Here is a 22781-nt window from a genome sequence, read left to right on the forward strand (position 1 = left end):
CTCTAAAGTTAGAAATATCCTGTCTCAGAGTGACGCTGAAAAACTAGTTCATGCATTTATTACTTCCAGGCTGGACGACTGCAATTCATTATTATCAGGAAGTCCTAAAAACTCCCTGAAAAGCCTTCAGTTAGTAAGGCTAAGGCTGCATCCTACCTCTTTCTTACAACTAGAGTGGTACTCTTTGAGAATAAAGTAACGACTTCTGATACAATGTGTGGATTACAGATTACAGTGGTAGATTAAACACAGACAAAGAGGCTCCGAAGCATCAGAAACATTTATTTTACAACAGTACATCAGATAGTCGTTTCAGGCAAACGTCCACGCTACAAACACAAACCTCTACGCCTCTGTGTGTATGTACAGCACGTCTGCCATTTGTCACCTCGCCATCAGAACGGTTCACATCTAAAGATGTCTACATCCTCCTCACAGCGGCTAGTTCATCAATCATTACAAAGATCAGAAAATCAAAATAAATTAAATAATGCATCATTATTATCACCATGTGGCTGCTATCTTCTTACATACATCGGTTTCATTATTCGATGATGGAAATGTGGCGACTCCAGGTTTGGTCAGCCAATCAGGTAACGAGGCATCTGCAGGTTTCACCGAAGCTCATTCAGAAGCCTTTTTAACCCAGCGATGGGGTCAATGTGAAAACAGGAACACAGCAACTTAAACGTGTTTGGGAAAATAAAACCTCTGATTTTCACGGATCTGCAGTTTGGCTCAGACCAGTCAGGAGTCGACTCGGCCGCTAGCATCGATACATATGGACATCAACGAGTGTCTGATCGAGCATCGAGATGTGGTGAAGAAATTTAGCCCGTTTGGTTCAACGTCGTCTTTTTTCTTTGTTTTTTGTTTTTACAAAAATCAATCTACAGACACGAACTAACAGGAAACTTCTGTGACAAATAAAAGCCTACAAAATAAAACTTGTGTGATTGGTACAAACTGATTGTTCTGCTAGAAAACTGCTCGTCTGAACAATAATAAGACTTTGGATGTGAAAGCGTCCCTTCATCAACACCATTAATAAAAAGAAGGAAAAGCAAACCTAGAGACAGAGGGAAGAACGGTGAGGTCTAAACTTACACCACATGTACAGCATCGCTACCTCCGCACACTAAACTACAACAAACACGGGGCTCGATCAGTGTGCACGCAGACACACGGCGCCTCAATCCTTCACCTGTGGAAGACCATAAACATGAAGGGAGGAGGAGGAGGAGGAGGGACGAAGCTCGGAGGAGGAAACTGGAACTTAATTACTGCTGAGAAACTACAGTAGTCTGATTACTCTTAGAATAAAAAGTAACTGAGTGGAAGAGAGCCATCCCGCTGTGTGTGCTGTCCGTGATGATTCATCATTGGATTTACCAATTTGGTAACTGCGTGCTCGGCGCTCTCTGACGGAAACGCGACTCCATGTTTGATGGCGTGCTCTCCCCTGATCTCTGTTTTCATGCGGACGCTGTGGTTGCTCAGTGTTTGTGCAACACGTTACTGTAATCACATTACAGTTACTAGTATGCTGTTACTCGCATTACAGAAGTTCTTCAGTTATCAGCACAGCAGAAAAAATTAAAAACTAAACAGCGTTTTTATTCTCATGGCAATCAGCTGATGGAGGAAAATGGCGGAGTGGTTGGAATTACCAGGCGTGTGCTGGGGAAGTGCAGACTGACAGAAACATCTGCATTACGCTGCTAACATCTGCACAAACACAAAGAATCCCGAGTGATGTTAAAGCCGAGTGTATGCAGACTCCAGCCCGGCAGCCAGAGCCGATGGTGTCTCATGTTTTATCACCGCGGCTTTGGGCTGGTTTTCATCTCAGTGCTTGTGTGTGTGCGACTGTAGGCTCAGGTTTATATTGTTAATACGCCGACTCTGAAGGGACAAATCCACGGCAACTCAAAACACCAGCAAACAGAAACAGCGCAAAAACTGGGTTTTTGAGGAGACATTAACGTGATGGAGACGTGATGGAGACATGATGGAGACGTGATGGAGACATTAACGTGATTAACGTGACTGAATTTCCCGGAGGAACCCACCCGAGGGATTAATAAAGTTTCATCTAATCTAATCTCTCTGATGGAGACGTGATGGAGACATGATGGAGACATTAACGTGTCGCACTGGCACGTGCTGAATAAAAAGCATTCACCTGCAGTGTGAGGGAGATGCTGCTAATGTGTGTTTTAATCACATGATTCCTGTAATAACATGTTTGCTATTAGCCATGTACTGTTAGCTTGTCATTGAGTTGCAGTATGTTTGACCTCTCAGGGCCACCGTAGATTGTGAGACGATGAGTTTCAGGTCATTTTGCAGAGTAATGAGAAAGTAATGTAACAAACAGTCTAGTTACAACATACTTGTTACTTTTCCTAGAAGTAATGCAGTATGTGTAGTTACTTTGTTAGTAACGACTCTCACCGGTGAGGAAGTGAAAACTGTTAGACGAGCAGGCCGTGACGGTGGGTTGGTTTAGCATTTGTCCCGCCTTCCGTCCAGTGATTGGACGGTTAAAAGTGACCTGACCTTGTTCACCTGTTGGTTACCTGATGAAACCTCAGAGCTGAGAAGAAGCTGCCTCGCTGGCGCCCAGCTGAGAGAGTCAGCGTGTCACTTCCTGTCTATACTTTCATCTAAACATTAACCAAACCGGAGCGTTACTGCAAGTGTTTTTTTCTCTTCCTCCTCCAGGTTTCCTCCCTCCTCTTCCTCGTTTCACCTCAGAAATTCAAACATGGAAACGTGAAAAAGGGAAAATCTGGGCTGAGCTCATTGTGACAGAAGCTGAGTGGGATTTCCAGGAGAGAGAGAGAGAGAGAGCGAGAGAGAGAGAGTGTGTGGGTGTGTGTGTGTGTGTGTGTGTGTGTGTGTGTGTGTGTGTGTGTGTGTGTCTCTGTGTGTCTGTGTGCGTGTTTAGTATGCATCGGTCTTGTAGCTTTGGTGGGCATCAGAGGTGAGCTGAGTGGTTTCTGTGGCTGAAGATGGCTGCATCACGATGGGGTCGCCGCCATCTGATGACAAAACACACACACACACACACACACACACACACACACACACACACACACACACACACACACACACAATGAAAATAAACATGCATTAACTGCATAAATGAACTAGAATAGAACTAAATTACAACACTGAACAAACTATGATGCACAGAAATATAAAATCACCACTTTATTAGGCAAACTTCACTGCCCTTCAAGGTGTACCTAATAAAGTGGCCGGTATGTTTCCACTAATATATCTTTATCAATGTATCAAAGTAACTCTGGTTCCACGTTTCTGACTAACCTCTGTATACCAGAGCAACTGTAACACAACAGCTCCACAGCGCCAACACAAAACGCACATGTACAACATCAGGTAAAAGGACTTTTAATCTGACAGCAGTACTTTAAAAATGACAGGAAGTGAAGTCAGGCTACAGCCGCAGGGCGACGGCGGACAGAGTTTACCCACAGTTCATAGCAACTAACGTCTGAGTCACAAACCAGCTGCAACTGAGATCACAGCAGCTAAAAATACACCAGGACTGAACATGATCAGAGCAGGAACAGACACACACACACACACACAGACAGACACACACACACACACAGACAGACACACACACACACACACGCACTGTCAGGTGTCTCCAGGTGAATCTAACATCAGGTGACCTGTCACATGATCTTCCTGAAACTAGTTTTCTGCATCTACAGCCCTGTGCAAAAGTCTTGAGCCACCCCTGCCTTCTTTAAAGGTTGCTTGCAGATTTATGTAAGTGCCTTTGAGCAACAGTTTCCCATATACAGACATGCTAAATGCAGTCCTGTAGAGTGGCATGGCCGTGCTCACCTCTCTCCTCAGCCGTCATCTGGGCCTCCAGGTCCTCCGGGGAGACGTAGAACTCGGGGTCCTGGTCCATTGGCGGGTGAGGTTTGAACTTGCCGCAACAGCAGTTACAGCAGCAGCACAGGCAGCAGCAGAAGTAACAGCCGGTGGCCAGGCAGCAGAAGACAAACAGGGCCTGAGGACAGAGCAGGACACCAGGTTCAGTGCATAAACAGCTGCGGGGGCGGGGCTTTTTAATCTTACACTGATCGTGAAGAACAAACGGCAGGAACTCAAACGTTCTCATTGTATGCCACACCACCAGTCGAACGTTTGGACACAGCTTCTCATTGAATGGTTCTTCTGTATTTTTACTACTTTACACTTCGTAGATACAAACATCAAATATATGAATGAAGATTTTATTTTAGATTCTAACGTAGCCGTCCTTTGCTTTGTTGACCCTCGGCCTCTTCTCAGTGAGCTTCATGATGTCGTCAACTATCAAAGTCGTCGATGACTAATTTAATACTCGACGTGTCGTTGGAAGCTTTGTAAGATCCCAAAAGACGCAGGAATAAGTAGCAGGATTTAAGAGTGTAATAACGGACTGAAACAGCAGATGGCAGCACTGCTGAGAAACCACGACTAAGGAAAAGCAGCAAGAAGAGATTTGTTTGGGCCAAGAAACACAAGGACTGGACATTAGACCAGTGGGAATTTGTGCTTTGGTTTGATGAGCTGTGATCTTTAGTTCCACCTGCCGTGTCTTTGTGCAGAAACGATGGTCTCTACACGAATGGTTCCCACTGTGAAGCACGGAGGAGGAGGTGTGATGCTGTGGGGGGCATTTATTCTAAACTGAAGGCACACTGACCCAGCATGGCTGCCACAGCATCCTGCCATCAAGTCTCATTCATGGAGTCCCACAGGGATCAATATTAGGACCACTGCTCTTCATGTAACGTGTCAGTGATTTCATTAATTCCTCTAATATTCTACACAAAGTAATATTAGCACAACAGATCTTTAACAAATGAATATAAACGAGGAAATGATCAAGGCCATGCCATGAAGTTGGAACGTCTGGAGGTTCATGCTGACAACTTTGGGAACTCTAAAAGGCATCCCGATGACTTCCTGAAGAAATGACTTAAATATGTTGCAGTTTTAAACAAAGCTCTTCTTCCATGTGAAGCTCTTACCGGCCTCCAAGCCGCACTCAGTGTGCTGTGATGTCCCGACACCTTGACAGGACGCAGAGCTACATGAGCTCGGGGTAAACGCTTCCTCTGTGGGCTCAGGGTGACCTGCAGAGGTCCGCAGCTTCGGTTCAGCCCTCCTGGAGCTTCTCTCAGAGGCATTTTTGAGGTTCAAGCCCAGTTTGATCTAAACTAAGGTCATAAAATCAGACTTTCACCATCCTGCCTGCAGACACGTTCCTTTCTTTGGGATGGCAGACGTCTGTTTAACAGGAAAGCGATGAGTATTTCTCTTCATCATGTTCCTAAGTGTCCGTCCGGACCTGTCATGTGTCACAGAATGTGTTTGGAAAGGTCAAAGTTTACTATCATCATCACCACACTTTGATAACTCTCACCTATCACAGTTTGATTGAAAGGCTTCAGGAAACGCTGCAGTTCTTTTGCGTACCGATAAGATAATGATGGGCTCATTCAGAGTTACAGCTGGAGGCGTTTAAAGGCGGCCCGGTCCCAGAGGTACCCTGGCAGACGCTCGGGTGGTGATGTGAGCACGGGCACACACCTGGAAGCGTGTGAGGGACGATGCTGCAGTCACATTTGCATCGGTTCACGTGTTTCCGAAGAGTTTGTGTGCGACGGCTAAAACCTTTGTGTTGGTCTCTACAGGCTGACCTGTGTGCGAGGAAGGGAACGTACCCGGATGCACATTAAAGACAAGAGCAGCGCCTGAAAGCTTCACGCCTGCTTATCAAACGCGCTGCGAGACCTGCGGTCGTGGAAGCCGACCCACCTTGGCCCACCAGCTGGACAGAACAAAGTAGGTGTTGACGTTCTCCTCTCCGAACTGCTCGGCCACGTACAGCCCCAGGGAGCCGTATTTGTCGTAGATGTTCTTCTTGGTGGCGTCCACCAGGATGGAGTGGGCGTTATTGATTTCCTTAAACTTGTCTGCTGCTTCGGGGTTGTCCGGGTTTTTGTCTGGGTGAAACTTCAGCGCCAGCTTCCTAAAAACAACAAAAAAAGAAAGAATCAAGGAGCGAAAGTCTGAGCTGCTTATTCACTTTAAAGTGGGACACCTTTCACTTGCTTCTGTATCTCCGCAGCTTTCCTGATTATTGACACACATTTTTATTTCTGTTTTCTTTTGAAACTGACACAGAAAAGTGAGAAACCTGTTGTTATTATTTACTCAAATTAAACAGAAGAATGAATTAAAACGTGCATTTTCAGAAAATATATAAAACAGAGACTGAACAGGAAAAAGGAGGAAATGAGTTTAAACGATGTTGTGTGTCGGGATGAATCAGGTGTCATTTGGTCCCTATCTCTCCCTCTGTGAAAAGCTTGGGTGTCATTCTCGATAGCACATTATCCTTTAACTCACATATCAATAATATTACACGTGCAGCATATTTCCAACTCCGTAACATTAATCGCCTCCGCCCCTTCCTCACACCTCACGCCACTGCCATTCTCATCCATAATCTTGTTATCTCTAGGATTGATTACTGCAACTCATTATTATTTGGCCTCACACAAAAATCTATCAACAAGCTCCAACGTGTCCAGAACTCTGCAGCCCGTATTATTACTAGGACTTCTTCTACCCACCACATCTCCCCAATCCTGCAGCAACTTCACTGGCTCCCGGTCAAATTTCGCATCCATTTTAAAATAATTCTGTATACATTCAAGGCTATTCATTCTCTCTCTCCACCGTACCTCTCTGACTTATTACAGATGAAGCTCCCATCCCGCTGCCTCAGATCTTCATCTTCTCTTTCTCTCTCTGTTCCCTCTGCTCGTCTGATCACAATGGGAGGGAGGGCCTTTAGCTGCTCTGCCCCTCGACTTTGGAATTCCCTACCCCCGGACCTCAGAAATATTAGTTCATTCTCTCTTTTTAAGTCCACCCTCAAAACTCATCTGTTTAAAATTGCCTATTTTTAAATTTCTGTATGTTTTAACTTTTATCTTCTATTTTTATCATTGTGTATATTTCCAGTTTTTATCTGTTGTACAGTGTCCTTGGGTGCTTTGAAAGGCGCTATTTAAATATAATGTATTATTATTATTATTATTATTATTTTCTGACTTTCCTCCACAGCTGTGCTAGAAACAGGAAAAACATTAAAGATGAATCAGCTCTCTGCTGTTTGGCTTTGGAAGGTGAAGCTGTGGCAGGAAAAGCTCCTGCAAGCTGACCCGTGTGTGAGGAGGGGGAGTCACAGACAATCCTTTCAACATGCTCTATAACCTTTGACCCTGGCTCCCTCTAGTGGCCAACTGCTGCACTTGTGTGTGTGTGCGCACGCACGCACCTGTAGCATTTCTTGATGTCCTCTGTGGTGGCGTTCTTGTCGACCCCGAGCACGGCGTAGAGCGATTCTCCTGATGTGGACAGACTCCTCTGTCTCTGGTGATCCATGATCTCTCTCTCTCTCTCTGTGCTTCTCTCACGGGCTCGCTCGCTCACTCAGCCTCACACCTGTCAGGTAAACCCAGAAACAAGTTTGAGGATACGAGCCTTTCACCTGCAGCCTCAGTGTGTCCTTATCTCTGTGAGAACACAAAGCGTGGTAATGAGGTGATGCGGTTGCAGGTAGAGCAGATAACACCTGCGCTGCACCTGGGAAGCCGTCGCACTCGTTCCCGAGCTGGAGCTGAACTCAGTCAGGACTCTTACAGCCTGAAATTACCTGACGATGACCTGCATCGGGTCATCAGAGCTCTGTTTACACTGTCTGGGGGACAGGAAGTTTTGAGCTTTCAGAATAAGAGCAAGGGGACGGTCAGCTGGGACTGCCACCCTTTAACCTCCAAAAACAAGTGTGAGGCTGAGGATGAAGCTGACAGCCTGATCAGTTTAACCTGAACACTGAACACGCTGTACTCCATCATTTATGACTATGTGGATTTTGCATTTACAGTTTTGCTATTACAAGTTTTTGTTCTGTTGCATTGATGGGACTCTGGAACAGGAATGAAGTGAAGAGCTGGCAGATATAAGTGACAGGACCAGGCTGGCTGTGGGGGGACGCTGTAGTCTGAGTCGGGTGGAGGCCCGCAGGCCGCGCTGTGCGGAGGACAATCCAACCCTCAGCAGGCCGATGACTGTGAAACAGCTCCGCTTTAACTTGATCTGTTAGAGGTGACGGCATGTCAAACACAGCTCTCACTCCCAGGGTGCCCCCCGGGGAGGTGTGCCCAGCCCCTGCTGTGCACCCTGTGCACACAGCTCCAACACCGTCGTTACATTTGCAGACGACACCACCATCGGACCCGTCTGCTTACAGAGCAGAGCCCTGACATCATGGTGCTCAGACCCGGGAGCTGACTGCAGGCTGCAGGGTGGGGACAGCTCTATGGAGGGCGGGCAGCACAGTGTATCAGCAGGTCTGACCCCACCTTACACCCTTCACAGGAGCAAACACACCCACAGCTGCAGGGACAGTTTCTACCCACAAGCCATCAGGACACCGCTCAAATATCTGACAGCTGATCTTCCACGGTCACAGGTAGACGCCGCAACCCTGCACTACAACCACTACAGTGTCATCACCAATCTGTGTTTATTCTTTTTATTCATCGATATTTTCTTATTTAGATGCTTATTTTATTTGTGCCTTTTTCTGACGTGCGTCACAATGTACGTCCCGGTGATGACGTGTGGTCGATATGACACAGAAAGCAGTTCATTCAGAGCAGTTTGGTTCTGATTTTGATTTTAATATTCGTTTGCAAACATCAGCTGACGGTCTACACCCGCAGGTCGTCTTTCCTGCTGCTGTTGCTTTCACAGACACTGAGACGCTCACCAGACCGTCACATGGCGGCGACGGTCCAGAGAAAACCTGGATTAATATGAGACGAGCAACTTCCTGCTTCCCGTCTGTGAGCCGCCTCCTCGCGTCCACTAATCCGCTAACGCGCTGCTGCGTGCTTTAAGAGGAGAAAGGAATAAACGGTTAAAGTCAGGTAACCCGAGCTCACCTGAGAGCCGGCCGGGCAGGAGCAGAGGGGAGAGAGGTTTACTATCCGTGTCCTGAACTTGCTCATTGTGTTTAAAGCAAATCTGACACGTACGAGCTGCAGTGACCTGGAAGGTGCAGCAGGTGTGCACGAGTGCAAAGGTGCGTCACCTGCAGCGCTGCTTAGACTCAAAGATCTGAAACACTGAATCTGTACTGACAGTGCACCAAATGTCCAGGTTAGTCCTCTACACATACCTGGATCCAGATAAGCACTTCTCAGCTGGGCCTCTCTAAGCTCCGCCCCTGAGAAAAACGATGGTGACATTACCACAGAGATGACGCTTTCATACTGACGGCAAAATTCTGAGTTATGACCTCAAACTCGTAGCCGAGGGAGTCGCTGTTGTCAGAGTGGCTGAACGAAGGATGAGCCGAGTGCTTTCTTTAACAGGTTATAAGGAAATGATCGTCACGGCTTCGTCCATGCTCCACCTCTCCACCAGGGGGCGTGAAATCCCCACAGAAGATTCATTTTATTAATTTGCTGAACGGCCCCTTCGGTCAGCGAAGGGATAAAACTCATTCATAACTCCACCACAGGAGATGCTTTAAATCTGGTGCAGTCCTGACTGAATGAATGTGAGAGTGGAGAGATGCGAGCAGGTGCGCTCACCCGGCAGTGCGTGAAAACAAATCCACCTGCAGTGTTTCTTCATGGTAATCGAAGAGACCACACTACAGGCGGGAAACGGTGCATCTTCCTGCAGAGGATTGCACACTGGCCGTCCCGAGCAGGAACACCTGAGCTGTGAGGAGGCAGGTGTGCAGGGGGTTAGCAGGCTTAGAGACCACAGTAAGCCAATTCAACACAGACTGACGGAGTAGACTTAAATATACGGGAAACCATCTGCCCACACAGCTCGCCTCTCTGATGAGCTGTAACCACACACCTGACGCATGCAGCGCTGCTCTCTCCACAACAGTCCACTTCCACTCCTGAGTGTAAACGCCAGAGTAAAAGCAAAGAGTGGTGCGTCCTGCACACGTGCGACCCCGCACTGACATTGTCAAACTTCCTGCACATACAGCCAGTTCACAGCCTGTATATAAACGATGGAGGCCGCCTCCCTGTTGTCACCCATTGGTCCGCAATTTTAGCATTTTGGTCTCGGCCATCTTGGTTTAATGGAGTGACCATGGCTGTGTCTCAATTAAGAGACCGCACGCTTGAAGTACGCGTACTACGCACGGTGCGTGCTATGAGTACGAGAAGTGCGGAAGTGCGAGGCTTGTGAAACGGGACGGTATACGCATCGTCGCGCTGTTCAGGTTGCCTAGCAACCATGATACAAACCGCGAGGCACGTTTCATACGGCTTTGTGTGACAGAAATGAAGGAGAAAAATGTTTTGTTGGTCATTCATTTTTGTCATGACATCACTTTGATCAGTTGAGTATCTGAGGCTGAGACCACGGGACTGTAAACATGATTGTTGGGCTTCATGTCTGTGCTGAACAGTCATTTAAGATTAGTTAGTAAATAATCAGCTGATGTTGTTCATGAGACTAAAATCATCTCACTGTGGTAATGTAAATATGGACAATATTATAGTATTGTCAGATTATTACGAGATCTATTAGTGGTGCAACGATACTCGTATCGATATTGAACCGTTCGATACAGTGCTTTCGGTTCGGTACGCATATGTATCGAACAATACAACATTTTTAATTTGTTTTATCAACTTTTCCTTCTGACGATGCTGTCTGTGTTGAGCGCTCAGTGGATCTGCGCTCGACTACTCCGCCTAGGCTGCACTGTCGAGTGCAGATCCACTGAGCGCAGCGCAAGCTAGCAAGACAGAAGCTAAGCTCGTTGCAACATGGCAAACTGAACCTCCCCCACCCTCATTCAGATCTGGCCTTTGGAACTATTTTGGTCTTCATGTGACGTATGCCCCTGAAGGTAAGCGCGTCATGGACTAAAGTAAAACAGTGTGTCGGATGTGCCACGCAATGCTCAATTACATGGGTGGGAACTAGTGGTTAGCGCAGTTAGCTCGCTAACATGTTGACGCCGTCCAGCCCCACGCACGGGGCGATCCGCGGTAGCTCGTTAACGGAGATTTGCCGTGTTGTGGCGTTAACGTCATTTCAGATTAACGCTGACAGCACTAGTGGGAACTAGAGATGGCACGATACCACTTTTTTATGTCCGATACCGATACCGATATCATAAATTTGGATATCTGCCGATACCGATATGAATCCGATATAGTGTTTTTTAATCAACAAAACTGTTTTTTAAATATCTTGCTGCATTTTGTATAAGTTCATACTCAAGTTTAAAACAACAACTACACTAAAGCTATTCTGTTATACCTGTATGCAAAAAAAAATATTTCATAGTTCAGCAATACTGATCAATCTAATAAACTTAAACCTACACCATCCTCACTATTCTGGTATTTTAAAGAGTACTTAGCATAAATATTAAGCAACCTAACTAATAGGGTTCCAACTCCCAGCAACAACAAAAATAAATAAATAAAAAATAGGGAACCACCCCTCACGCTCCACCTTATGATGCTTAATCGACGTAATCAACCTTAATTTGATGCAGTGTGAAAAAAAAAATGCACAGAAATCAATTATTTTTCAAGAAATATTAAATAGATTCAACATCTTTCTTCAACAAAATTGCAGAATTCACAGATGGTACCTTCCCAAAGGAAAAAGTACTATAGCTTACTAGGGTATATATATTAGACTTAATAGTCACTATATACAGTAATGGACTTCTATTCATTTTGCATCAAATTAAAACTTTGGGTGTCAGATAATTATTTATTAAAAGCTGGACATTTTAAATGAGAATAAGAAAGAAAAGTATGTCTTTGTGCCCCCTTTTCCCTGTTAATGCCCTATCGGCCCCCCTGGCTAAACTTTGCTAGATCCGCCCCTGCACAGTTACCAGCCGTCAGCTACGTAGAAAAAGATCCTCGAGTAGAAAGTAATATTAAATAAATTCTAACAACAGCTGATCAAGCTTAAACGTGCTGCTGTTGTTCAGCCGCTGGTTTCCTCTTTCTGGTGCAAAGTGGGCCAAAAGCAAACTAGAGACACGGACTCGCGACAGAAAAGCCGATCAGCTGATCATTAAGCAGTTTCATGATTGAAGTAGCAGCAAGAAGAGGCAGTCGCTTGTTAAGCTTAACGCAGGAATGCTTTACAAACATTCAGAGATGGACTTACACACTTGCTTTACTTCTCTCGGGGATAACTTTGTCGGAGATGAAATGCCGGGTTGCTAGCGAAGCTCCAAATGCTATCCGACAGGTCCCGCATGCCACAGCCGCTCTATCACGTGATGCATACTGCTCCGACGTGCTAACGTTCTGAGGTGAGTTACGGCGTGTTGCAAGTTTTGTGAGGTGCTTTCGTGATATTTAATGGATCGGATTACATTTTTTATTTTTCTCCGATATCCGATCCAGTAATTTAGGGCAGTATCGGACCGATACCGATACGTAATATCGGATCGGTCCATCTCTAGTGGGAACACAACGAATATGACTGCACATTTACTCCGACATCATCCTCGTGCAAAGACAAGTGGAAGCAGACAAAAACAACAAGCACGCATGCTACAAACTTTACCCGAGTCATTTAGACAGCCGTTAGCACAGGATTCTCCTTATGGGGACCTGATATGTTTAATATGCTGCTGAGAATATAGCCCAGAAGAAGCGTATAGTATAGCTTTTATTTTGAAAGAGCCATTTCTCTGTAATAAACTCTCTTTTCCAAAGATGAGCGATTCCTCCATCAGATAGATTTATTTTTATTACTTTGTTGTTTCAGCAACATTAAATTTAAAAACTGTACTTTTGAGTTAAAATATATATTTATAATCTTAATAAATGACAAATTAAAAAGGCATGAACATTTTTTTGTATCGAAAAAATATCAAACTGTGACACCAAAGTATCGAACCGAACCGTGAAAACAAACAAACAAACAAAAATCATATATATATATATATATATATATATATATATATATATATATATATATATATGTGTATGTATGTGTGTGTATATATATATATATTTTTATTTTATTTTAGAGGTGCAACGATACACAAAATTCACGGTTCGATGTTTTTTCGATACAAACAAAAAATAAAAAAAAATGTTCATGCCTTTTTAATTTGTCATTTATTACATTTTCACGGCACATTCTGCACCACATCTCTGTGCATTCATCATTTGTTTGAAGCCAGCTCACCTCCTGCAACCACTTTTCCGAGAATACGCGCTTCTTTTGTGGTTCGGACTCCTGACATTTCTTTGGAGGTGGAGGAACACCAAAGTAATTGCTTAAAGGAGCTTCTTCGACATCTTTAAGAGTTCTAAACAAATGTCTGTCCTCCTCCTGAAAATCTTATGTACGCAAACACGCATTGGAACTTCTTATCTTGTGCGCGTTTTTTATTTTGACAGCGAATGCGCACCTGCGGACCACTTATGTGCAGCCCTGGTTATTTAGCTCGTCATGTCGCAGCCACAGAAATTATTTTGTCCATGAAACCATAAAGCTGCACTTTCTTTTTGCCTTATAGTCTGATTTGTCATAACTTTTCTGTTTTGTGGTAAGCTTTTCTTTGGCTGTCACTTCTTCACCCTGACCTGTCTTATTTGGCTCAGCAGAACTAAAATATATATGCTGCTGCTTTTACACACGCACTCACATAAGCTCAGCGATTCTCTGCGCGATCAACCTCTCACATGTTTAAGCTGCGGGAGATTTCACTTGTCATGTTTGCATAGTAAGCTAACGATTGATAAGACGATGTCAGAGGAATTGGTGCACAAATTATCATCACTCACCAATCAGTGCTGTCGCTCTCTGTACACAGTTCGCGCGATTGCAAAGTGAAAGCAAAAAACAAGCGCAAATTCAAACGCGATTTCAATATGTCACATATTGACAGTGGCTCACCGATGCCAATGACATAATTACCCAGCTACATTTCTGAAAGAATGCAAAAGCATTGACATATATTTTTCCTTCCTACGACAGGCCGACGGGCAGGGCAGAGATAGATTTTGGTAGCCCGACTGGAAAAATCGCTAGCCCCGGGACGTCGGGCTAGCGATTTTGCGAGCCCTGTAAAGGATTATTCTATTTATTAGTCTGAATTAACAGTATTAGTAATTATCAAAATTATGTTTTTATATGTCTGCAATGGTTAATCCACCAGGATGAACAAGCTCTTTAATTTATTGTTTGTTGATGTCCAAGAATTTGTAAATTTAGAGTTGAAAAAAGCAGAAAAAAAAAAAAAGAATAGAGCATGTTATTATGAATGTAATATTCATGTTGTGCTTGAGTCATTTCTGCGGCTCAAATTTGGGTAAAAACATGAATTCAGTTAGTTGACAGGCTCACTTTTATGACCACTGATCTAATAAATCTCTCAGCACTCGATGCCAGTAATTAGAAAAACTATATTTTAACACAATTTAAGCTAAAATATTTCATGTTTCATTGCTGACAGGATGAATGTACCTGCAGCTATCAGCTGTCAGAGACTCATACAGGCCCCACACATAGCAAACCACAGGTAAACATCACCTGTGCAGTGGATCCAAACAACAACAAACACGTGTAAAATTAAACTCTCTCTAACTTTCTATGGCACCAGATGGCCTCCCTATGCATCACCAAGCCACGCCCACCACACAGTCTCAGAATAACCAATCATAGCACAGTGCCAGCTGACTGGAATTAACCAATGAGAGGAACCCATGCAGGACTACGTTGGTTTCTTTGTGTATAATAATCTGAGCAGAGCAACCAATTAGATTTGATCATGTTCAGTGATCTGAAAGTTAAACTGGCCACAAGCAGGAACAAACAGGCAGCGCTGTGACAGCACACGGTGCGTGTGTGTGTGTGTGTGCGCGTGTGCGTGTGTGCGTGCGTGTGTGTGCGCGTGTGTGTGCGCGTGTGTGCGTGTGCGTGCGTGTCCATCACTGCACTGTAGACACTGACACATCAATCTTTGTGAACAAACACAGATGGACACGAGGTGACTGCAGGATTTTTAATACCCATCATGCACTCTGATGACAGATGATGCAACAGTCGTGACATCGACTCATTTTGGTTCCTGCACACAAATGTTCTTCTCTTCCTTTTCATGGAGGTGATTGATGAGGTTGGCGGCGCTGGGACTCATCACTCGTCTCTAATCCACGTCTTTATTTCAGCAGCTGATTGGGCGGATAACTTCACTGTTACAATATGTAAAGAGGAAGCCCTGCCCCCGCCGTGCTGCACACGTCATCACATCACAAACATCATAGACCAGGTGAGGAGGGCAGGAAGTCAGACACAGGAAGCTCAGGTAAACTTTCCAAACAAAACACTATCATCAGTCACACAATAAGTGTGTGTGTGTGTGTGTGTGTGTGTGTCTGTGGATTGCTGTAAAAAAAAAAAAAAAAAGATGCGAGGAGAAAGCCTGTTTGTAGTTGTGCACAGTGCTGAGAGGAGAACGACCCACGGCACAGTGAACACTCGCTCTCACATGTTGTGTCATCATGAAGCAACTGCTGGTTTTACACTGAGGGAAGGAAGGAGATGCTGATTGATTTTCAAAGATAAACCTGAGTAAAAACTGATCTTTGCACAGCAGCGTTTTAGTTTGTTGGAGGTTTAAACTGGATTTAAGCATAAAAACATCCAACATCGTGAGGTTTAACCGTCTCCATGCCTCACACAGGTCGCACACTCATCTGCAAACACAAAGTGACCCATCAAAGCTTCACAGGCGCCTTCAGTTTACACGAGGTCCTGAGCAGTTTTGTACTGGCAGCGTGTGTCGGGTTAACGAACACGAGTAAAGAGCGAGCCAGAGGATGGATAACGGCAGCAGCACCACCGGAATAATAATAGGCAGTAACAGACGGTCAGGCCTATGAATAATGATCATGAGGGTGTAGTTTTGTCTGACCAGCTCAGTGTGCAAATTCCTCCATTCTGATCCGAAACACGAGCTTCACAGTTTTTCTTATTTCAGTTTCAAATTACACCCCAGATACTCGAGTTTACCGATTCCAGCGTCTCCAGTGAACCTCGCGTATGAACTAAACTAGCGGACGGGGAGTCCACCTGCATGCTTCTGAAGAGCAAAACAGTTTTATGGTAATGATCTTATGTCAAAAACAAAACAATCCAGGAAGTCAAATTTGTCACTGGAGTACTAAATGAACCCAACTAAACAGGAAGTGATGTCAGTCCCTGTTTTTTTTGTTTTAAACAGTGGTATCGACTTCATGATTGTGTTTTCACGGCACTTACACAGAGTTAGAAAGAAAACCTCTGATCAGCTGATTCCCAGCGTTTTCAGGCGGGTCCGTGTCACGTATGTGCACTGGGTGCCCCCCAAACAAACACGGAGGTTTTCAAGACGCTAACAGAGGCAGAGCTGCTAAAGCTAAAGCTACCCAGAGGTCAGAGCCTCAGTATGAGCAGTGAAAAGGTCAAAGCAGTCAGGAGGAAAATAAGGAGATAAACGAGTCGAAGTCCAGGTGAAGTCATGAAGCCAGCACCGGATATTTGTGTGGGTCTATAAATGTGCTGCAGCTGCTTTACCTGACAGACAGAGCTCGCTGGCTTCAGTCGTTACAGTGAGTCAACCTGCACATCAGAGTTTCTTTTCTTTTATTAAGAAAATAACATTTTGCTCTGAAGAAAATTTGTGATATTTGCTAAATGAGCCGAGAAAACCACAATCAGAGCATCTGATGGGTGAAGGAGACGAAGGCAGGAGGCGCTCTCTGGAGGGCGGGGCTTTGACCTCTCAGGTGTATGCTTCTAGAAAGACCGCTCTGATGTGTCAGACAGTCCTCAGTTGTCCTCAGATTACAGATGTGTAGTTACCAGATCATTCTGGATGTGTAGGTTCTTAAAGGAGCTGAAATAATGAGCAGAGCAGGACGACCGCAGTGATGGAGCTCAGCTCGCAGGTGAGGTGGATAAACGTCACCTCGGGGGACGCATCTGAGGGTGAAACCAGTGAAAAGAGGCCTCGTAAAGAAAACCACAGAGACAAACAGACGGTATAATTCATTCATACTGGCTCACACACACACAGGGCTGTAATCGACAGCTGCAGCTGACTCAGTAAACACAGCTGCTGCATGAGTCGGGAGCCTGAGCGTTCACTTCGTTCAGCGAGTGTCGCCTACAGATCGAGCCACAGAGCATCATCTTCTCGCCGTCTGAGCCTGGAATCTCTTCCAGCTTTCTCATTTGCACAAATTCATCCACGTAAGCGCCAGTTTCTCCCACATCAGTGAGTAGAAACACAGCTCAGCAGCACGTGAATATCAGGTACGAGCATATACGAGCTGACCATGATGTCATAGCACGCACGGCAGAGAGCAAAGAGTTTCACCTGGAGACACACGGGGGTGAGTCTAAAGGGGGGCACGGGAGGCACTGGATAATTTCAAGACACTCAAAACATTTTTCAGATAAAATGATTTAAAGAAATAATATAAAACACTGTTAATTAAATTTCACTAATATTTAAACAAAAATAAAAATGAACATGGGGCAGTAAAACCTGAGAGCTAACGTCCAATCAGCATGCAGTCAGAAGCTTCATCAGTGAGCTGCACACAGGAAGCATCAGAGCAGCTTTCTGCACACTCCAATGAAACACACAAACTGACTGAACTTCACATTTTCAGCGATTTTCATGCGTTTCCTGTAAACGCCATGATGAATGACACACAGCAGCTGAGATCACACTGATCTGCTCGTCCAATCAAAAAGCACTCCAGATGAACAACGCCTCAACACAATTAACACAACAGCTCTGAAACTCTCACAGCGTCTCCTGCGCTCAGGCAGCAGAGACGGGGAGGGAGAAGCAACTGATCTAAGGCAGGGCGAGCGAAGCCAGAGGAGGAGGGAAGGTGAAGGTTCACCTGCAGTCAGATGACCTGCAATCACACGACTGCCTGCGATAGGATGGCCTGACGCAATCATGAGTCAAACCAGTGCCGTGTCTGTGTCACGTCTCTCATCAGGACGCTGCAGTAAAGGTGAATGTTTAATCACAGCATGTGACCTCTGACCTCATCCGCACTTTTATGAGATTAAAGAAACACCCACACAGTTTGAGGTCATATCCCCCTGTGATCCAGTAATGTTGAAACTGCTGCGTGCTTGCTGGAGAATCTTAAACTTGGATTGGCTCGGATGTCCAGCAGGGGGTGTCTCCTCTGCTCTGATTGGATAGAAGTCTGTGAGAAAAAGAGCCCTGCTTGATCTCCGAGCTCAGTGAACACCTTCCCGAGGAGTCTCTGGTCTCAGTCGCTGGTTTCTGACTGATGTTTGGTTATGGCCCGTTAGAGTAACAGAGGATGCAGGGAGGCGGAGCTAGACAATGACTGTATGAGCGTGTGGCAACACTCGCCCGATTTCAAAACCCCAAAGATGGCAGCAGGGAAAACGCTCAGATCGCGGGCTCACACCAGCTGACCTCACAGCTGCCATCTTTCACATACAGTCTGTTTTAAATGATTCCTACAGATCATAAACGTGACTTACAGCTTCTCTCAAACAAAACAAACCAGACTCCACCTGTGCTTCCACCTGCAGCTCTTCATACCGTGCCCTGTAACTCATCTTAAAAACCTCCTTAAAAGCACAGCTCAGGTGTGTTTGTGAGGAGCTAAAACAACCTGAGTTGTGGTTTTAGCAGTCAGGACTCTGTGACTCCGTAACGTCACAGCATCTGACTTCCTTCCTTCTAGCAGCACAATGAGCATCTTTCCCCTGCCTGAGCCTGGCTCTTTCTTTTAAAAGGGGGTTCTTTCTTCCCACTGTCACCGAGTGCTGCTCACAGAAGGTTGTCTGATTGGTGGGTTTTCTCTCTGACAGCATGAAGCCTATCTAGGGATGGGTATCGTTTAGTTTTATCCGATACCGGTGCCAAACCGGTACTTTTGAAACGGTGCCGGTGCTTAAACGGTGCTCGACCCGGTGCTTAAAGAATGGAGAACAAACTTGGTCCAAAAACCTCTCATGTTTTTATTTTTAGCAGTCTCTTTTTTTCTGCAACATGTTAACCAAGTTAGCCTTTTCTGTTGATACAACATACCTCCTTTGGTTGGAACCGGTGCTTAAAGAATGGAAAACACAAACTTCGTCCTAAAACCTCTCATGTTTAGCTGTTTTTTTGTAAAAAGATAACAATGTTAGCCTTTTCTATCACTCTATCAAACAAGAAGACAGCCGCATGTAACTACGACGGTGTTTGCTAGTTCACCTTACATGCATTAATGTAATAACGTGGTTAGCCTACTCAACGCGAGTTACACACGAACAACATTAAGCTACTCACGCAGAGAAGAACGGCTGCTGCTGCATCATCATCCTCATCATTTCTGCTACACTGGCAGGGCTAGGGGCCAGGACTCTCCTCTTCGGGTTTTTGGCTATGCGTCACCAGATGTTTCATCAGATTCGAGGTGTTACCTCCTTTGCACAGTATCACCTTAAAGCACTCAGCAGGCTGCTGAGTTTGCATCTTTTGCCAGCTGGTCCCAGCTGGAGGATAATTTTAGGGTTTTAAGGGTCCTCGTGGCTCAAACTGCATGACAGGAAGCTGCAGAACAGCTGATCGCAGGCTGGACCACAGGAGAAGAGGCAGCTATCAATGAGCGTTGACAGATATGTTAATTTTATTTTTAAATGTGATGCTCCGATGCTTTTTATCCATCTTACACGCTAAAGTATATTAAACACACCTATCAGGTATTCAATAACAGCCCCACATCCAGCTCCTCTCAGCTGACCGCTAACTGCTGTGATATCACGTGATCCGATGTGAATGAAAGTCACATGACTCATCGGTGACCACTTGTGTCAGATATAGTGATGTCATCATCAGTCATCAAACAGAGACCAGCTGACTCAGTTAAAATTGACTTTAGGAGCCCTGATGTGTGCAGGTCATGAAAGATTTAAAACATAAATGATGAAAACGCCTCACACCGACTCTGAGGTCACGCAGCAGCTGGCCAATGGGACGGGCAGATCTGCAGATCATATCTCAGAGACCAGGCAGCAATTAGAGTCCATCTGTGTCCCTGCTGATGAAACACAGTAATAGACACGACGACTCCTCGTTTCACAGCTGATCCCAGCATCCTCCTCTGTCGCATACCCTTCACTACATCCATGAACCTCCTGCCTTTTCTCCTCCTGCCTGGCAGCTCCATCTTCATCATCCTTTGTCCAATATATCCACCTTCCCTCCTCTGCACCATCTAAGCATCACCTCTCAGACTCTGAGCTGTCCCTTTGATGGACTCATCGTACTCACTCCCAGTGAACACCTGAGCATCTTCAGCTCTGCTTGTTGCCTAAAGGTAATGGTGTGAACTTCACCAAGGGCCCAAAGATCCCAGTAACAGTCCAAGAAGCAGTAAAAGGTCCTGGGATTCAGGAGTGAAGGAAACACGGTCAGGCATGAATCTTCCTGTTAGGTTTCGGATGTCCTGCTGTTTGTTCAGCTGTGTGCTCGTACTCGCAGGTGTCTGACAGCATGCACAGGTAAGGCTTCACCATTATTTATATTTCAAAGCTCATTAAGGCCAGACACGTCCCCCTACCCACAACACCAGGATGGATGAGGTGATAATATGCTCATAACTGATCACCACTGCTGGTGGTGACATCACCCTGGAGATGTCTCATCTTCTTGATAAACCAAAGCTAAAACACATCCTGCTAGCAGTTTTACTTCCTGTTATTAACTCTGAGCCTCTGGGATCAGCCTGAACTAAACGAGTGAGTTTAGGGAACTTTAGGGGGAGAACACCAGTGGGCACACAGCTCTGGTGTTAAAATTAATTTGACCTTGATGGTAACCAGGGGGAGCCAAAAAACATCCTCGGTTATATCCAAGAAGAGACCCTGAGAGGATCAGGAACATCATCCCGCATGCCCCCTTTTAAAAACCGTGGTTACGCCCCTGCTGAGGGAACAGGTGCAGCTCACGGTGTTGGCCAGTACCCACCTGCACCCCACGACCTGTAACCCCACCTGCTCCACACGGCGGCGACCTCTGATCAGAACCGACGGACCCACACCCCTCCCCCGCCCCTATAGCCGGACTTATCCCGTTCGTCTCCCCTCGATTAGATCCGTCACATCTGAACAAACACTAACGAGGACCGGGAGTCCGCCCGAGCCCCTCACACCGGGCACCTAAACCGGAGCTGGCCGGTCACGGCGGAGGGCTCAGCTCGAGGTTAAAGCGGATAATCTGCAGGCGTGAGAGCAGCAGCATCCATGTTGTTAGCCCGAGTCTAATCCAAGGACGGCGGCGCGGCTAACGTCAGCGGCTAGCCCGGGCTTCTTACCTGTTCTGTCCCGGGGGCGGAGCGGCTGCTGGTCCTCTCTCGGTCGCTGAAGCCTGGCTCGACGTTTACAACACTATCATCCCACTTCCAGTCCACGCTCCGCCGCTAAAACATCGACCGGACACCGAGCTAACGGCTACACCGGGAGGGGGGGCGCAGTCAATCCGAACACAACGGCCGCGCGCAAACCCTCCCACTTTCTGCCCTGCTCGTTCCCGCTGACAGCAGGCGCGCTCACAAGCGCTCAGGAAGTCACGAGGAGCGGCCCGCTGTCTGAGCTTCTTGCTCCACAGGAGGCGCTGTCGAGCTCGTGGCACTCCGTGGAGCCGGGATAAACGTTTTACGTTAACCCTGTTTGTGATAGAAGCGTCGAGGCGGTAGATTCCGTTGTGTGTTTAGATGCTTTGCATATTTCTTTTGTGGTAAAACCCTTATGCGAGCATTACGGACCTCACAGCACCGTAAGCCGCCAGCAGCAGCCGCCTGATAGCTTCACCTTTAACATCACAACCAGCTGCTTCTTGCTCACTTTAATTACGCTCCTAACGTCTACTGGAGGTTTTTTAGGAACTTTATTGAACAAACAATGAGTATACAACATATAAACAGATCAAGAATACAAGAGAACAGAACATGAACACACAAAACCAGGGATAAAAAAAACATTATATAAATACACGCAAAAATTCAATTTTATATACTGTTTTGAGAGCATTTTTGTTGGTGGAGGCTGATATTGATCCATGCATCCATTCGCTTCCGATGATCCTTTTCAGGGTCGCGGGAGCCAGCTGCCACAGGGCGAGAGGCGGGCTACACCCTGGACAGGTCGCCTGTCTGTAGCAGAGATAACACAGACACACTCTCACATCCACATCTATGGGCAATTTTGATTATCCAATTAACCTATCCCCACAAACTGCAAGTCTTTGGACGGTGGGAGGAAGCCGGAGTACCTACGCCAAAACAGGGATAGAACATACAAACTCCACACAGAAAGACCCCGGCCTGATGGTGGAATTGAACTCAGGGCCTTCTTGCTCTGCGGCAACAGTGCTAACCGCCGTGCTGCCTCCTGATATTGAGTTTATGTACAATTCCACATCCTTAAGAAAATGACAGAAATATGGTGGTCTGCTGGAGTTACCGTTTGAAAACAGGACCCATCGATTGGAGGACCTCCTGCTACAAAACCTTAACTAACCAATCAGAACAGGATGTCTGTGTTTATGGTCAAAATCAGCGTAAATGTGATCAAACCTATTTGGAGTCGTGTTTCAGATGTTG

General features: G+C 45.8%; 1 protein-coding gene across 2 annotated transcripts; it reads right to left on the bottom strand.

Annotated features, from left to right (window-relative positions):
* Positions 1–262: 262 nt before the first annotated feature.
* dnajc5ab (DnaJ (Hsp40) homolog, subfamily C, member 5ab) lies at positions 263–21706 on the bottom strand. Of its 2 annotated transcripts, XR_005694647.1 has the most exons (6): positions 21495–21706; positions 7388–7554; positions 5857–6070; positions 3886–4057; positions 2893–3047; positions 263–2844 (listed from the first exon to the last, which is right to left on the bottom strand). XR_005694647.1 is itself a non-coding variant. In XM_040022848.1 (5 exons), exons 2-5 carry the CDS (start codon positions 7492–7494, stop codon positions 2950–2952), a joined length of 591 nt encoding a protein of 196 aa, XP_039878782.1. In that variant the 5' UTR covers positions 7495–7554; positions 21495–21706; the 3' UTR covers positions 263–2949. The 2 variants fall into 2 exon arrangements, 1 of the variants encoding a protein (XP_039878782.1); XM_040022848.1 differs by having other exon boundaries at positions 263–3047.
* Positions 21707–22781: the final 1075 nt, after the last annotated feature.

The sequence above is a fragment of the Simochromis diagramma genome, unplaced genomic scaffold (genome assembly GCF_900408965.1).
Source record: "Simochromis diagramma unplaced genomic scaffold, fSimDia1.1 OVJJ01000308.1, whole genome shotgun sequence".
Taxonomy (NCBI): domain Eukaryota; kingdom Metazoa; phylum Chordata; class Actinopteri; order Cichliformes; family Cichlidae; genus Simochromis; species Simochromis diagramma.